The following is a 16,902-nucleotide window of genomic DNA, read 5'->3' on the forward strand; positions in this document are numbered from 1 at the left end:
GTATTTTCAGAGTTTTCCCATTTAAAAAAAAAAGATTTTATTTATTTATTTATTCATGAGAGAGGGGCAGAGACACAGGCAGTGGGAGAAGCAGACTCCATGCAGGGAGCCTGGTGTGGGACTCGATCCCCTGTCTCTAGGATCACACCCTGGGCTGAAGGCGGCGCTAAACCGCTGGGCCACCGGGGCTGCCCAGTTTTGCCATTTTTTATATGCTGTTTCTTTTCATAACTGCATATAGGGTCTTCAAAAATAAATTATATTACTTAGTATTTTTACTTTTGCCCATCCATGCTGTTTTATATAAACACAGTTTATGTAGTGCCTTTCAGAAAAATTCCATTTTTTCAGCTTTTGTCTTCTATTCTTAGCTAATGTTTTTACGTAAGTTTTTCTGAATGCAACAAAAAATGGATTAAGGCAAATCTCTGGGCCAACCTGAAGTTTAACTTTGGAGACTAAGTATTAATGAGTTTCTACAGAAAAAAATTTCAGTTGCTTTTGTTTATAGATTGAAATTAGTGAAATGAGCAAGTCAGTCAGTGAGAGTTGGTTAATGCAGTCCATTTACAATTTTTGACTTAATATCCAGTTTTAGTGTCCATTGACCTGACTTTAGGTAGAGAGCGTATGACTCTAGACAAGCATGCAGTCATTCTAGGTATATCGCTGCTTAAGAAAATGACTTTTAAAAATGTGTTAGAACATGGGAAAAAAAGATGTTGCTCTCTTGTGGTTTTTACAGGGTGCCAGAGGTTTGGTTGCTTGTATGTTTCACTCAATTGCTTTCTGTTCAATGAGTAGGATCCCCACCATGCCTCACAACTTTGCAGACTCACTGCAGAGGAAATAGCAGGAGGTAAAATGACCTCAAATGAATGTGGCTTTTTTGTGGGATGAAGTGAGTAGACAGGGCTACAACTAAATAAACGAATTATGCAGGAAGACCTTTACTTAACTCATCTTTATATTCTTTTACTCTGTGACTCTCTCGCCCCTATTATTCCTTGTTCTTTAAACATTTGTACAATGATTAGTTTGTTGTAAATATGTAACGTGATTACAGTTGAGTTGTTTAGTATTTTTATAATCTTATTTCTGGTGAACTCTTTCTTTTCCTTTTTGGGCTGACAGCTTCCTTATTGTGAATGCCTCAAGGTAAGAGGTCTTAGACTCAATGTTGGTTGGATGGAACTAACTCGCTTTACCTTGTCATGTTGGATTCTCTTTATCCTGCAAGTTCCTGTTGTTTTGATTACATAATCATTTTGTACTTGGGAAAATAAAACTGATTATTTGTATTTCTCTACCATAAGTGTTGGGTAGCATGATGACCTTTTATCAGTTTAGTATTGGGTATGAGATGTTTTGATATAACAATTTAAAGGGGAAAGAGAGGGCAGCCAGGATGGCTCAGCGGTTTAGTGCGCCACCTTCAGCCCAGGGCGTGATCCTGGAGACCCGGGATCAAGTCCCACATCGGGCTCCTGCATGGAGCCTGCTTCTCCCTCTGCCTATGTCTCTGCCTCTTTCTCTCTGTGTCTCTCATGAATAAATAAATCTTTAAAAAAAATAAAGGGGGAAGAGAAATCATAATGTACAGTAAATCTGTGAAGGTAGAAGGGAGTCTGGATAGTTTTAGATCTATGTTTATTGCAATGTCCGTCATACATACCTAGGAAACATTTCTTTGACTACTGGCTGGCTTATTACTAGTGTCAGGATTGACCGAGATGTGTGGGGACGGTTTGAGGTCTGGACATTTTACTCCATAAATATAGAGAAAATAGAGACGATACATTTATTTTGTTTTCCAAAGGTAGCTCTCAGTGTAATGTAGTGGTTTTGGGCACAGAATCGAGCCAGACTGCTTGGAATCAGTCTCCACCACTTATTGCCTGTGGCTTTGGGCAAGTTACTTAACCTCTTCTGTCTCCTCCTCCTCACCTGTAAGATAGAGGCGAATAATGATAGTGCTTACCTACTTCGTGGACTTCTTGTGAGGTTTCAGTAAGCTAATGTATCTAAAGCACTTAGTGCCTGGCACATGTAAATATAAATTCTGTTCAGGCATTGCTGCCAAGTCAATACATGTAATTCTGTGTGTACCTGACTTATGTGTCCCTGAAGGAGTTTGGAGTGTTAAACTTAATTTTTCTGTTAGTCAGATTTACAGTTATTTTTGAATAGCCTCAAAAGTGGGGATTGAAAGAATCAATAAGATATCTGTGTTTGGGTTGTCTTTACTGTACACCGTCTGTCTTCCTCAGGAAATATTTTTGTCTTAGCTGTTCCGTGACCTGGCCGAGTTAGGTTCTTTTGCAGTGACCACAGCAGGGAAGCATGTCCTGGGAGACTGGGATAGGTGGTTCCCCTGCCCTGGGTTAGATTTCCTGCTGTAAAGCAACGGTTTTGCTTCTCTTAGAAGGGGCACCTAACTGAACAGATGTCGTCTCATCCCTGGGCACTCTAGTGTTAAAAAGAAGTGAATGTCCAAATAGGATTTATTAGGATAGTGATTCATTCATTCAACAAATATTTCTCTAGGGTTTGTGTGCATGGCCTTAAGGAGTTTGCAAAGACAAGGTTTTCCTGTCCTAAAGTAGAGTGTTGGTCCTAACTGAAGGGAAAAACATGAAAATGATTGTTTTGTTCTTCCTGCTATCTCTGACAATGGCCTGCTTCTCTTTTAGAAATGTAGTTTATGATTGCTCTCTCTGTACACTTAAAAGTGTTGGTATATCAGATTTGTTTTGTAGAGGAAGCTTAAGAGGGAAAACTGATTAAGTTCTCTCATCTGGTTAAGATGGTTAGGATCTGGTTAAGTTTCTTTCTGATAAAACAACCATTTTTTTTTTTTAAAATAATAAACTTATTTTTTATTGGTGTTCAATTTGCCCACATACAGAATAACACCCAGTGCTCATCCCGTCAAGTGCCCCCCTCAGTGCCCGTGACCCATTCACCCCCACCCCCCCACCCTCCTCCCCTTCCACCACCCCTAGTTCGTTTCCCAGAGTTAGGAGTCTTTATGTAAAACGACCATTTCTTAGGAGTAAAAAATTACCTGTGAATTTTGTTTCCCAAATAATTTAGTGAAGTGTCAATATGAATTTATTCATGTTGGCTTTAAAACTTTTTGTTGATAAAGATATTCTGCATCTCTAACAGGTCTGTTTTACATTTGGTAAATAAATTTGTTCTTGGCAAGATGTATAAATTTTGAATTGTATTTTCCCATTTATTTAGAGGATTATGGGTCACAGCACTGCTCATGCTGACGCCCGGACCTTTGGAGATAGTAATATCAGATGGCAGTACATCTACACCTGTGCATCTCCAGTATTTGAGGTTAAACTCACTGTAGCGTTTGTTATCCAGAAACTATGGTATCTTATCCATTCTGAGACATTAAAAAATTCTTTGTTTAATATCTTTGTAATTAGGATGCATCTTCCAATTGATGGCATCCTAGAGTCAACAGAAGATGGTATTTTTTCCTTGTCTTGCCTTCTGTTTGACAACTAGTAGATGCCTTGAGGGCAAGGACTTACTCATTTGTGTTATCCTCCAATGTGTGATTTGCGTTTAGAACCCTACTTTTGCTGAATTGCAGTGTAACAGTTTTTAGGATCATCTCAGTAAGTGTTAATTGAAATGAGAGTTTCTTTAGGACACTTTTGCAGGAGGATGCATTTAAGAGGAGGGCCCGGTAAATGCTGATAAGTTAAATGTGACTTCAATTTCCCCTCCTTTATACCCATTTGGTCTTCCTCTTGTGGTTCTCTTGTTCATATTGATGCAAACCAGAGACAAAGTATTACATAGACTTTACCAGAATTATTGGCTTTTAGCAGATGCTAGTGAAGTGTTTAAGAATGTTACGTTCTTATTTATGATATGCTATTATTTTGTGAGCATCCTTTGGATATTGCACTATGCTATAGTCACTTTTCATTATGTAAATGAGGAAATGGGGAATCAGTGTGTTTAGGGACATGTTTATTTTAGTCCATGGTGATGGAAGAAAGGCCAAAACTTCCTGCACAAAGCTGCTTTAGAAGCATCTTCTGAATTACTATTTTTTTTTTTTTTGGTTATTTTTATTGGTTTCAAATTAACTTATTTATAATAACTGTGATTATGAGACCTTGGCTTTTCAAATCCTTATCATGATAAATCAGATGTTTGTTTGAAAGGTAAAGTAGGTCTAGACACCCTTTATCTTGCCCCCAAGTACTTTAATTATCAGTCTTGCAAAATCTAGATGGAATCTTAGTGCTAAAAGAAACTGAGTACTGAGTGGCTCTAGTTGTTTTCTATAAGTTAAGCTTTACATGGATAAGGTCCTTATCTGGGACCTTAATCAGTATTTTACTGGAAATGACTGCCATGTAAATTTTTAAAATAGATTTTATTTAAGAAAATTTTTAGATTTATAGAAAAATTGAGAGGATAGAACAGTTTCCATATACCCAGCATCGAGTTTCCCTGTTAATAACCTTGGACATCGTGCGGAATATTTGTTATAATTAATGAAGCAATATTGATAATACTTTGTTATTAACTGAAGTTCATACTTTAGTCAGGAGTCCATAGTTTTTACCTGTATCTGTTTTCTGTTCTGAGATTCAGTCAGGATACCACATTACATTTAGTTGTCATGTTTCCTTGGGCTCCTCTTTGCTGACTTCCTTTGTTTTTGATGACCTTGACCATCTTGAGGAGAACTTATGAAGTATTTGTAACTGCCCCTCTATTGGAATTTGTCTGATGCTTTTCTCATGACTAAACTGGGGTTACGGGTTTTTAGAAGGAAGACAGAAGTGAAAAGTGCCATGTTCATCACATCACATCACATCACATCACATCACATCACATCACATCAAGGGTATACACTATCAACATAATTCTTACTGTTGATGTTGATCATGGTCACCTGGCTGAGATATTGTGTGTGATTTCTCTATTATAAAGCCATGTTCCATACTGTATTCTTTGGAAGGAAGTCGTTGTGGGCAGTCCACAGTGACGGAATGGAGATGCTGTGTAATTTTGTGTAAACATATCTAAATGGCAGAACAGTTTAAAATTGTACCTGGAGTCAGTGAAGTTTTTGTTTTCAACAAAAACATCACTTGTTAGCATGCATTCAGAGATTTGATTTGGCAAAAATTTTCACCCTCAGTGTTGCAATCTTCGCTATTGTGTGGCAGCTTAGATGTTCCTCTTTACTACTTTTTGTGCCATCTATTTGATTCTTATTTTTGAGAAAATAAAATGAAAGCGAAATGTGGGAGATCAGTATCCAAAAACTCTTAAATAAAATTTGTTAGTATTTTGATCATCATCTATTGCTTTTTCTCTCTTAAAAATATTATTTCTAAAATTGAGGACTTGGTTGATATGTAAATTATGATTAGAGACCAGAACAGTTTAGGACCCAAAATGATGAAGGGAAAGCACCTTGTCGGAAACCCCCATGACAATAGCCTCTCCTTGTAGTTCCCATTTGTGTGTTTCAATTATAAGGCTTATGTTAAAATTAGATCAGAATTTCCATTGTACACTCTCAATTTCATAGTTGTGTAACTGCCATATAAACTTGATTGTAAACAAAGGCCTGTAATGCTGGGCCTTATTTGAGCAATAAAGGTGAGAAATTGTGGTGAGGACCAGATTTTATTTTATTTTTTTTATTTTTTTTTTTCAGATTTGATTTTAAAGGTGAGTATTAAATTTTTTTTCTTATGATTTCCCAAATTTTTTACAGCTGGGATATATTATTTTATAATAAAAAACTAAAGTAAAATAATATTTTGTTATGCTCTTGAGACTTTATTATTACATGTAATTATATATAGTTCTTTTTGATAATTTTGATAATTATACTTCTTTTAGACTATTTTCCCCAAACTATTAAGAACTTAGAACTATTTAAATCCATATACCTTCCTTCACTTTTTATTTTGTTGACTGAATCTTTCTAGTTCAGAGAATGAAAACTGTTCCTTTCAGGAACAGTGTGTCTATGTATATCTCTTTGTAATAAATTGTGGTGTTGGTACTGTGAATGCAGCTCAGTTTTAATAGTTTCGTAAATAGAAAAAATATTTTGTTTTGTCCTCCACTCTTCTTGGGCTTACGAACTACATACAAAAAATTATTAGTAAGAAGGGGGAATTCAAATTTTATAGGTGAATGTGTTAGATTCCTGGGTCTGCTATAACAAATTACCATAAATGTTGTAGCTTTAAACAACAGAAATGTATTCTCTTGCAGTTCTGGGGCCAGAACTTTGAAGTCAGGTTGTGGACAGAGTTGGTTTCCTCTGGAGGTTCTGAGGGAGGATCCCCTTCCATGCCTTTCTCCCAGCTTCTGATGATTGTTGGCAGTCCTTGGTGTTCCTTGGCTTGTGGACACATCACTCCAGTCTGTCTTCATCTTCATGTGGCCTTCTGCTCTGGGTCTTGTCTGTGTTTGTGTGTCTCAAATCTTCCCCTCTTTTCTTTTAGGAACACACAACCATTTGATTTAAGTCCAGGATGATCTCATCTGGAGATCTATAACTTAATTGTATCTTCAAAGACCCTAATTCCAAGTAAGACCAAATTCACAAGTATGAGCGTATTAGGAGTTAGGCATCTTTCTGGGTGCCACAAGTCAGTCAGCCTATTACAGTGAGTAAAACCTTTTCTCGAATTTGCTAATGAGCATTGTAAAAGTACTTTTACTAAAGGGAAGAATAGTATCTGACCTATGTACATACAAATGTGATTCAAAATTTAGTTGCATGTTTATTTTCTCTTCGTGTGGTTTGCAATTGATGTGGCATTCTTGTACTATAAAATTAGGCTGTGTGCATATAGGCAAGCTATAATTTGGGACTTTAAATGGTGTGAGCAAAGTCTTAAATTCTACGAACACATGACATTTAGCTCTTGACTTTTAAAATATACATATTTGAGTATTTTTGTAAGACGAATGTTTATATGCTTCCTTTTGATATGAATCATGTTTTCTCCACTTAAAAGAGTTTAAATTTGTCCAGTGATCTAGTCTAATTTAAATTTGTGTGCCACAAGGAGGGATTTCATAGAAACCAGGAATTGCTGGGTGGATAAATGGGGCTGAATAGTTAGAAGTAAGAAGGGTAGGTAGTCTTTGGTGTGAATAGACAGAGCCACTTTCTGAGAAGTGCTGGCCCAACCTTCTGGCATGTGGTTAGGAGAGAACCTCTGGTAAGAACATTCTCTCCTCTCCCACTTTGAGATGAAGGTCATGAGAAATTTAGTTCTGATTTTTAGGATAAGAGGTTTAATAAGGCTCTTTTTCTTTTAAGTTCAGTTGTGCTATAGACCCATGGCTACAATATTTGGTACTCTAATTTTTTAAAAAGAAGCCCCTTCTTCCATCCATTCTCTAGCCACTGGAGTCTGTTCTGTTTTGTAGTACTTATCTCAAAAATTTTCATATTGGGGCTCCTGGGTGGCTCAGTCGGTTAAGCCTCTGACTATTGGCTTGGGATTCTCTCCCTCCCTCTCCCTTCTTCTCCATCCTTTTCTCTCTCTCTCCCCTTCCCCCACTGTCCTTACCTCTCAATCTCTTTCTCTCTAAAAAAAAAAAGTTATCTTTATTCTGCTTGTTTATGTATTGTCTCTGCTACTAGGATGCAAGCTCCACAGGAGGAAGGAGCCACATGAGTTTTATTCTCACTCAGGACTATATCCCAGTTCCTAAGCAGTAAATACTCCAACAAATATTTGTCAAGTGAATGAACTTACTATACCATGGGTACTCTTGAAATCTGTATTACAGGGACAGCCTGGGTGGCTCAGCGGTTTGGCGCCTGCCTTCATCCCAGGGCATGACCCTGGGGACCCCGGATCGAGTCCTACGTTGGGCTCCCTGCATGGAGCCTGCTTCTCCCTCCGCCTGTGCCTCTGCCTCTCTCTCTGTCTCCTCTCTATGTATTCTCATGAATAAATAATAAAATCTTTAAAAAAAAGAAATCCATATTACAGTGTTAATATTCTTCACTTGTACCTATATTTCTATAAAATGATTAAGCATATTTAAAAATGTATTACTGAAATAACTTTCAAATATAATTGACCTACATTTTCCTAAATATGTATAAAATGCTTTTCCTTTTTGCCTCCTTGAATCAATAGAAATCTTTTGCCACAACATTTTAAGGGGTATTGTAAGTGAAGTGTACATACACACTGCTTCGATTGCCTTCGTGGGATGGTTGTTGGCTAATCCCTGTGAAAGGAAGTATCAGAAAGACTTCTGTCCATTACATACCAAGACTGGGAAAGGCTTATTCTACAGCCAGTGTAGAATAAGATCCGAGCATCAAACTCTGTAGTGCTTTTCATTTTATTTAGAATAAGATCCAAAGTCCTTAATCATGGCCTTCAAGGCTTTGACTGCCTCTTTTAACTTTCTGAACTCATGTACACTTTGCCCATTCGTTCTTTCTGTGTAGCCACACTGGCCTCCTTGCTATTCCTCACACATGATACTTGCACTCTCACCTCACTACTTTTAATGTCTCTCTGCCTGCAGCGATCTCCCCCACATAGCAGCATGGCTGACTCCCTCTGGAGTCTAGGATTTTATTGATCTAGGATTGATCTAGGATTTTATCCTGAAAAGTCACATTGCCAGCAAAGCCCTCTCTGGCTCTCTTAAGCAATATCACATTCTCCTTGCTAGTTCCTGCTGCTGTCAGCCCCCTTTATTTTCCTTTAGAGTTCACATGACCTTTCCTATATATATTTCGCTTATTTATATGTTGATGGTCAACCCTCTACAAAACTGCCAGTCCCTACAAAAGCTGGGACTCCATCCTTTGCTCCTAATGCATCATAGTTGCTCAGTTAGCATTTATAAATTGGATGGGTTAGTAAATGAGCCTAGGGAAGGTTCGTGTGGAAGTTTTAAAAGTTTAATAGAACATGGACCGTGAAAATCACCAGCCCCCTTTACTTCGAGTTTTGCTCCTACAGACCATTCATTCTCAGGAATAAATGAGAAATGAAGACGGGGTTTAGGATATTCTAGGTGGCAGTGGATAGAAGGGAAAGGAAATGAGAAGGGAAGCAACCAGGCCCTGGGCAGCAAAAGTTACAGCCAGAAGAGAGATGTCAGCTACCTGCTTTATGAGGCAGCCTTTTCTAAGTTTGGAAATAAAGAGAACCATTTATTTATTTATTTGTTTGTTTATTTTTAAAAGATTTTATTTAAGAGAGAGAGAGAAAGAGAGAGGGAGAGAGCACAGGAGTAGGGGGGGGGGGCAGAGGGAGAAGGAGAAGCAGGCTCCAGCTGAGCAGAGCTCCATCCCAGGACTGTGGGATCATGACCTGAGCTAAAGGCAGACACTTAACCTACTGAGCCACCCAGGTACCCCAAGAGAACCAAATTTTATTTTATTTTATTTTTAATGATTTCATTCATTCATTTATTCATTCATTCATTCATGAGAGATACACACACACACACACACACACAGAGAGACACACACACAGAGAGAGAGAGAGAGAGAGAGAGAGAGAGAGAGAGAGAGGCAGAGACACAGAGGGAGAAGCAGGCTCCATGCAGGGAGCCCGACGTGGGACTCGATCCCGTCTCCGGAATCAGGCCCTGGGCTGAAGGTGGCGCTAAACCGCTGAGCCACCCCGGCTGCCTGAGAACCAAATTTTAAATGCTTCCTTTGAGCTGAGCAGTCCACAGTAGCCCTTTCAAATGAGAATCACTGTGGCCATCTGATAGGTCAGAAAATTGAGATTTGAAATCCCAAGATCACACATCAGGTAATTGGGATATCCAGGCCTGACAGATTCCAAAGTCCATGCTCTTTCTTGTACTTAGTTTATAATACCTGGAGGGGGGATTCTGTATATATTAATAATTTACGTTTCACACAGTGGTTTAGAAATCTGAGAAATTTTTTTGTGTGTGTCTTATTTTACTCCTGTAACAAACTTGTGAAAGTAGCTATAATCTCAGCCTCCCAGGTAATAGTACTTGTTAGTGATGTGATCTGCTGCAAATTCTACAGCTACAAAGTAGTGGGAGCTCGGGGTATAAGCAAACCTTCCTAACTTAAACTCTGATATTTTTTCTGCTATATCACATGCATAAAAAAAAGGAATTCTTGATAGAATCTACAAATTTTGTTTGACACAGTATGGGGACTAAATATGTCCTAATAAAATTAGAGAGCCAGAGTTTTTTAAAAGATCAGATGGGGCAGATTTCTCATTTACCTTAATAGCCAAGAAAGAGGTTGATTCCTCTAGGAACACTCATCTGGTTGTGGTAGAGCTGAGTCTAGAATCCAGGCTTCCTCACATTCCTGTGCCCTGCTTTTATTACTAAAGAGTTTGTGTTTAATTCATCTAGACCTTTCCCCTTGATTCCCTCTTTCATTCACATATTTTGGATTTCAAAACCTACAAAATTTTTTCTCTCCTGCTCGTTTGGGTCTCCCAGCAAACCAGGTTGAGTTCTTCCCACAGGTAATAATATCTTGTGTCTCTTGTGTATCTTTCCAGAGATACTTTAAGCACAGTAATGCAAATAAGTAAACTCTGTTTATTTAACAACATATCTTGTAAATTCCTCCACGTTTATTAGTACATGAAGTCATTCTTTTTTTAATGGCTGCATTCATATTGAATGAATGTTTCATAATTTAAGCAGTCCATTTATTGAAGGGTATTTGTTTCCAGTCTTTTAGGTTAAAAATTCAATAATGAATGACCTTGCACATTTCATTTCTTGTCTGTATAGATGGATCAGTAGGAAATCATTTCTAGAAGTGAAATTGCTAGATCAAAGAGTATTTTTTATATTCCATCCTCAGATCTTTATTCTTAATGTAGAAATGGAATGTTTTCATTTCGAATGAAACAGCTTTTAATTGTTTTTTTTCTATTTGGTAATAGCAGTTTGTAACTTTAAAAATAATTATTTGAGAGTGTTGGGATTTATTTTTAAACTGGTTCATGCTGTATGCTTTGATGTTAATTTGACAGATTAAAGAAAGTGTAATGGAAGCAGGACATTGCTTTGGAGTCAAACCTGAATTTGGATCCCAGTCCTACAAGTTTACTGACTTTGTGGCTTTTGGCAGGTCATTTAACTGTCGAGCCTCAGTGATCTCATCTGGAACAACAATACCAGACTTACAGAGTTGTTGTCTAGAACTACTGTATTGTGTTAACTCTAAGACACATTTTTCCTTTACATTCTAGCATCTCTGACGCTGAGAGGCTTCATAGTCAAAGACATGCTAGAGTTGTTTTGGTGGCTCTCCCCCTTTCTTGGCGCATAAAATAATGTTGGCCTTAAAATTAATGGCATCTTAGATTTGATGAAGTAGGGTGATTCCACAAACTGGCACAAGTGAACTGTGCTAGGGCATGGTATAGGCAGAGGAAGTAGGAAGTTCAGTGTGATGAAGTAGAAAGTTCAGGGTTGGGGTAGGCTGGATGGGTGTTAGGGGAGTGGGTATAGCAATGGAAGTTTTGTTCTGGGCAGCAGTTAGCATAGCAGATCTACCACATAGTAAAAGAATAGTGCAGTTTCTTGATGGAGCACAAGGATAGACATGACTCACAATTCTGGGTATATGGAAGTTGGAATTATGGCAGATTGTTGATGGGTAACAGGACTTTGGCCTAGGGTTGGGATTTAGGAACTGTGTGCCAATTTATAGCAGGAAGACTTTGAAATAATGGGGCTATGGGAAAAAAATTTGCAAATGATACATATGATAAAGGATTTGTATCCAGAATATATAAAGAACTCTTACACTAAACAATAAAAAGGCAACCCACTTTGAAAGTGGTCAAAGATTTGAACAGACAATGTGAAAAGACATGTGAAAAGACACTCAATATCCCATCTTGGGATGGGACTGCAGGGAGGGGCACCTGGCTGGCTCAGTTGGTAGAGCATGCAACTCTTGATCTTGGGGTTGTATATTTGCCCACGTTGAATACAGAGATTAGTTTAAAAAGATTCTATAACAAGAAAACTATAAGGAGATATTACTGTATACTCACTAGAATGGCTACAATCAAAAAGACACACATTCAGTTAAAATATTGGTGAGGATACTGAGAAATTAGAACCCTCAAACACTGTTGATGGGAATGTAAAATGGCACAGCTACTTTGGGAAAGAGTTTGGCAGTTCTTCAAGTTAATGGTATGATCCAGTAATTCCGCTACTAAAAAATGTACCCAAGAAAAGTGAAAACATATGTTCACCCAAAAGATTGTACATGAATGTTCATGGCAGCATCATTCATAATAGCCAAAATATAAAAACAACTCCAATGTCCATCACCAATGGATGAGTAAATGTAGTATGATATAGCCATATGATGGCATGTGATGGCAAAGGAATGGGAAATGAAGTACTAATGCATGCTATGACATGGACAGATGTTGAAAACATATACTAATAAGTAAAAGAAGCCAGACACAAAAGACCACATATTATGTGTTTGGATTTATATGAAATGTCCTGCTCATGCAAGTCAGTAGAGACAGAAAGTAGGTTGGTGGTTTAGTTGGCCCCAGGGGTAGGAGAGGATTGGGAGGAAGGGGAAATGCCTGCTGAGGGGTGTGGGATTCCTTTTGAGGGTTGTGAAAATGTTCTGGAATTAGGTTGTGATGACTGCTGCACAACCTTGTGAGTTACTAAAAACTGTTGAGCAGTATACTTTAAATGGATGAATTTTACGGTGTGTGAATTATATTACAGTAATGCTCTTAAAAACAAAAAGAGGCCCTATTTCTAGGAATGACCTGGATTATTTACCTAGCAGATTATCTGTATAAGAAAAGAGTTAAGGGTAGAAGCAGCCAGTTTATAAGAGCTGAAACACATGTTAATTGGGAAAGTCTGAGAAGAGGGAGGAGTGATGGTGATGTCTGCGCCTGCCCGGAATGAAACAGAGGCAGTTATCAGCATTGTTACTGTCCTGCCAAGGTCAGATGAGTTAGAGCTAACAGTGCTGAGACTCTGAATGTGGATCTTGTATTGGTTGAAAGTGCTTCCTGCCTGAAGTCAGAATTGGCCCTGAGGTCTGCATGGTGGGGACCCCCAGCATGGGCAAGACCCTGATATGGAGAGGAAGGATACAGAGATAAGACCCAGGTGAGGCCTGGCCAGTTGCATGCCCTAGAGGTCAGGGACTGTCTTCATCTGAAATGTCCAACAGAGGCCACTGTTACGTTGCTTAGGCAGCTTTGGTACGCATGAGGGTGGAAGTAAGGAAGGCTAACTTAAGTAAGTTAATAGCGAGCAGAATGGAAAGGATGGGCTGGATCTGGAAATTCCCCAGGAGACAAGATTCAGTCAAGACAAGAACCGAAAGACACAGTAAAGACTTGGTGTGTTAAAGGGAATGTCATGGGATTTACTCAGTTTTCCAATGGGGATAGTATGAGCTGTTTATTAATGTTCACGTATCATTCACAGGCTTATGTTGGCCCTCTGTTTTTTACTTCTGTCTGTGCCAATTGTCCTTGTGCTTTAAACAAATTAAGTCTTACCCTTAAAACTTCATTTAGGCTTTGTACGTTATCTTTTGAAATAAGATTGCAATTATTGGAGGATGACAGCAAATGAATAACTATTAAGTTCAAACAAGGAGCATAAACTTAATTATGCTGCATGATGGAGGCACTGGCTTACCATTGCTCACTGGGTTTTAAATATTATGGAACTCTGAGGGATGAATATGTAGTTGTATAAGCTTATTGTACCTGCTAGTGGTCTGTATATACGAATAATGGCTGTAGCCATGGCAGGGCCCTCCTTCCTTTTTATCAAAATCACTCCACTGGTACTGTGAACTAAAAGTTTTTGTCCACCCAATAGATTAGTTTTACAAGTTGTGATAAAGTTGGTGGAGGGAAGGGGTAGGAAGAAAGAGGAAAACCTTTCTCTTCCCTTCTTTTCTTTTGAAGCTGTGGGTTTGGAAGGATAAAAGCTTTGAAGAGTAAGCTGACACTCCCTTTGGAGAGCTGACATCATGAAATGGTGGTTTACTCTTCTGAATAATTTTCCTTTCAAAGAGTCTGAAGCTTTTTCTTTTTGACCTGTGCCGAAAATGTTACTAACAATTCATTTTGCTTTAGAATTTTGCTCTTTAAAAGAGCAAGTATCACTTGAAGGGTTGGGGTGAGCTCCACTGCAGCATGCTCTAATTTGGACTGATAATTTTTCACCTTGTGCCTCTGGGTGAGCTCTAGCTCTCCGGAGGGGATTGTTAGTTTTAATTTGAGAGTGGAAAGTGGAAGGAGCAGTGTGGAGAGAGGTGAGTGGTTATACTGAGAATGTTATCAGAGGGAGGTAAGTGCTAGGGATAACAGTGAGGTAGTAGAGAGCTGGAACAGGATGATGTGCCGGAGTGTCTAGGGGTGCCCTAAAGACAACCTTTTCCTCCTTGGTGTAGCTTTGGCCTGGCTCTCTACACTGGGAAAAGAAAGGAAATTCTCTTCCCATCTCTTCTTGGGCCAAATGCCTCTGCTGCAGAGTTTAGATTAGAACTCAGAGCTAATATGACTCAGGACCATATTTCAGTGGTAGCTTTTGTGATCTGGCCTTATGGACCTAAACACAGATGAGAACACTTTTTCCTTGGGAAATGAGTACCGAGTAACTTACTTAGAAATAAACTTTTGAAATAGGGCCAGTTTTTAAGTTGACTTTGTACTGTACTTTTTCTTGTTGCGTACCAGGCCCATTGATTTGCACCTAGGTACTTCACATAAGATGTGAATATCATCCTTAGAGATTACACAGAAGTCACATGAAAGGCATATGGGGGGTTTTGGACAATCTGAGATAATTAGCAACATTGCCTGAAGGCCTAAGTTTTGTTAAAAAGAAACTAAAAGAATTACTGGACTTTTTCTTTACCTTAGAATTGTGGAGGATCCATTATGGAGATCTTCATAAATTATACTTGTTAGATTAAATGAAATACTAATTCCAGTCAGGAAAAACTATGTCCTTGCCTGAAGAAGTATCAAGCATATTGGAAACATTTGACATAACAATAAGGGAGGGTGTTGCAGGGAACAAAGGTTCTCTGTGACTTGACAGCTGCTGTTAAAAAGTGACACCAGGAAGAGCCTGACTCTGGCTCCAGCTGCCTGAAGTTACTGCAGCCTTCTCTAGTGTTACCAGAGGAATTTGCACTGCTCTTGTATTAGTAGATAGAGGCTGCTGATGGATAGCTAACTAGGTCCTTATTGTGCCCTGTGAAATCACTTTCTGACTTCTCAGGACAATCTTCTGGACTACTGGGTTTTCTAATGGCCAGTATTTTGGGGTTCTGTGTACTAGGTACCTTGCTTAACTCCAAGGAATTTCTAAGAAGCATGAGTTAGGTGGTGGATACATCAAATCTAGTTGGGAGTATGTAACAGGGCTTTAACTGGAATTCTAACCTATTTTAGTTTCTCTTGAAGCCCAGAGGCTGAGAATAAAACAGTAGTTACCAAGTTACCTTCATATTTCAACGACTTGCATAGAAGGTAGCCTTAAATTGGTTTTGCATATTTTGCTTGTACCTTATCTCCAGGGAATAAAAGTGTGGAGAGTTAAGGGTTCTAAGACAAGTATGTTTTGGGAGAGAACTGCTAGAATGTGGTGTGTTCTGTGTCTTTTCCCACCTCCACACACAGCTTTTGGAGGGGAGGATGCTTCTCTTAAGCCTCTTTTATTGAAACCAAGTGATAGAGGAAGCTCTAATAGAAACATTCTGAGAACTTGACATGTATCCCCTGATGTTTGGCAGAGCATAAGGAATAGTATGTAAATCTGTGATTTGTAGCACAGCAGAAAGGAACGGGCTGTATAGTTAGTAATCTGCATTTCAGAAGACAGTGTTTCCTTGAGCTTCTGGATGGAACCAGGTTAAAACCTTCTAAAGAGGGACATTGTGCATGACCACCTAGAAGATGATATGAGCCAGAAGGAAATGCCTGTGAAACCCCAAAGATTGAAGTTTAGAGGCATAAATGGCCAGTACTCATCAGGTTCTGGGAATTACACATGGAGGACCCCCTGTAGGGACTCTTCTAGGAAATCCACAATGGACATAAGATTTCATTGTTGTCGCCTCTTTGCCGCTCCTTACTTCTTCCCACTCCTTCAGCTACAACCCTAAAGGAGCCAGAGACAGCCTTGTTAGAAGTAGAATAAAATGGGGAAAGAGATGATGACTGGTGTCCCCCTCACCTTGCCCCACCCCCACCCCAGCCCAATTGCAGACTTTTTAGCTCTAGCTCAGAAAGGGAGAAAAGCTTTTGAATTTAGATGAGTATTGACTGATACACTGTACAAGACATCTTATTTATTGAAATCATAATGTCTTAGGGCTGGCAGTGATTGAACAACTATTTGTATTAAAGAATGATTGGAAAAAATTGGGAGACTTGTGTTAGATTTTGTTCATGAGCAAGGAAAAATTTGCCCACAGAAGGGCTTTGAAGGAAAGTTTTATGCTTATACCCTGTTGAATTTAGCTCATTGCATCATTTATACTTTCACATATACACATATATGAAAAAGACAAGCAATTGTAAACGTAAATTGTAAGTACCAATTACTAACAGAAGGTATACGTAAAGTTTGGTGTACAGATTTTCCAAATCGCAACATAGGTCTAGATTTTCCCAATTTCAAAAATTCTATCACCTTGAGGGGTAAGAGTAATCCAGGCATATTGAGATGGTTTTCTAGTTGGAGTGTTTGTAGGTCTTGCAAAGGAAGTAAGATATGGATTGGGCTTCATTAGGTATGACCTGTAAGAACCTACTGTGTGTCATAGGCTGTACTTTGTACTCCACATACAGTATTTTA

At 38.7% G+C, this 16,902-nt stretch overlaps 1 protein-coding gene across 4 annotated transcripts in view; it reads left to right on the forward strand.

Moving 5' to 3' along the window:
- The window catches only part of RRAS2 (RAS related 2), a 74,504-nt gene that overhangs the window by 34,734 nt on the left and 22,868 nt on the right, over positions 1-16,902 (forward strand). Inside the window, exon 1 of one of the 4 annotated variants that reach the window (XM_041730006.1) lies at positions 12,972-13,182. The exons of 2 other annotated variants lie outside the window; for them this stretch is intronic. Coding sequence is in view for 1 of the 2 variants with exons in the window: in XM_041730004.1 (XP_041585938.1) it covers positions 13,335-13,418 (84 nt within the window). In the remaining variant the exon portion in view is untranslated. Of the gene's footprint in view, positions 1-12,971; positions 13,183-13,328; positions 13,419-16,902 lie in introns of those variants that run through there. One more of the 4 variants, XM_041730004.1, reaches the window with a different exon arrangement.

The sequence above is a fragment of the Vulpes lagopus genome, chromosome 15 (genome assembly GCF_018345385.1).
Source record: "Vulpes lagopus strain Blue_001 chromosome 15, ASM1834538v1, whole genome shotgun sequence".
In the NCBI taxonomy this organism is placed as follows: Eukaryota; Metazoa; Chordata; class Mammalia; order Carnivora; family Canidae; genus Vulpes; species Vulpes lagopus.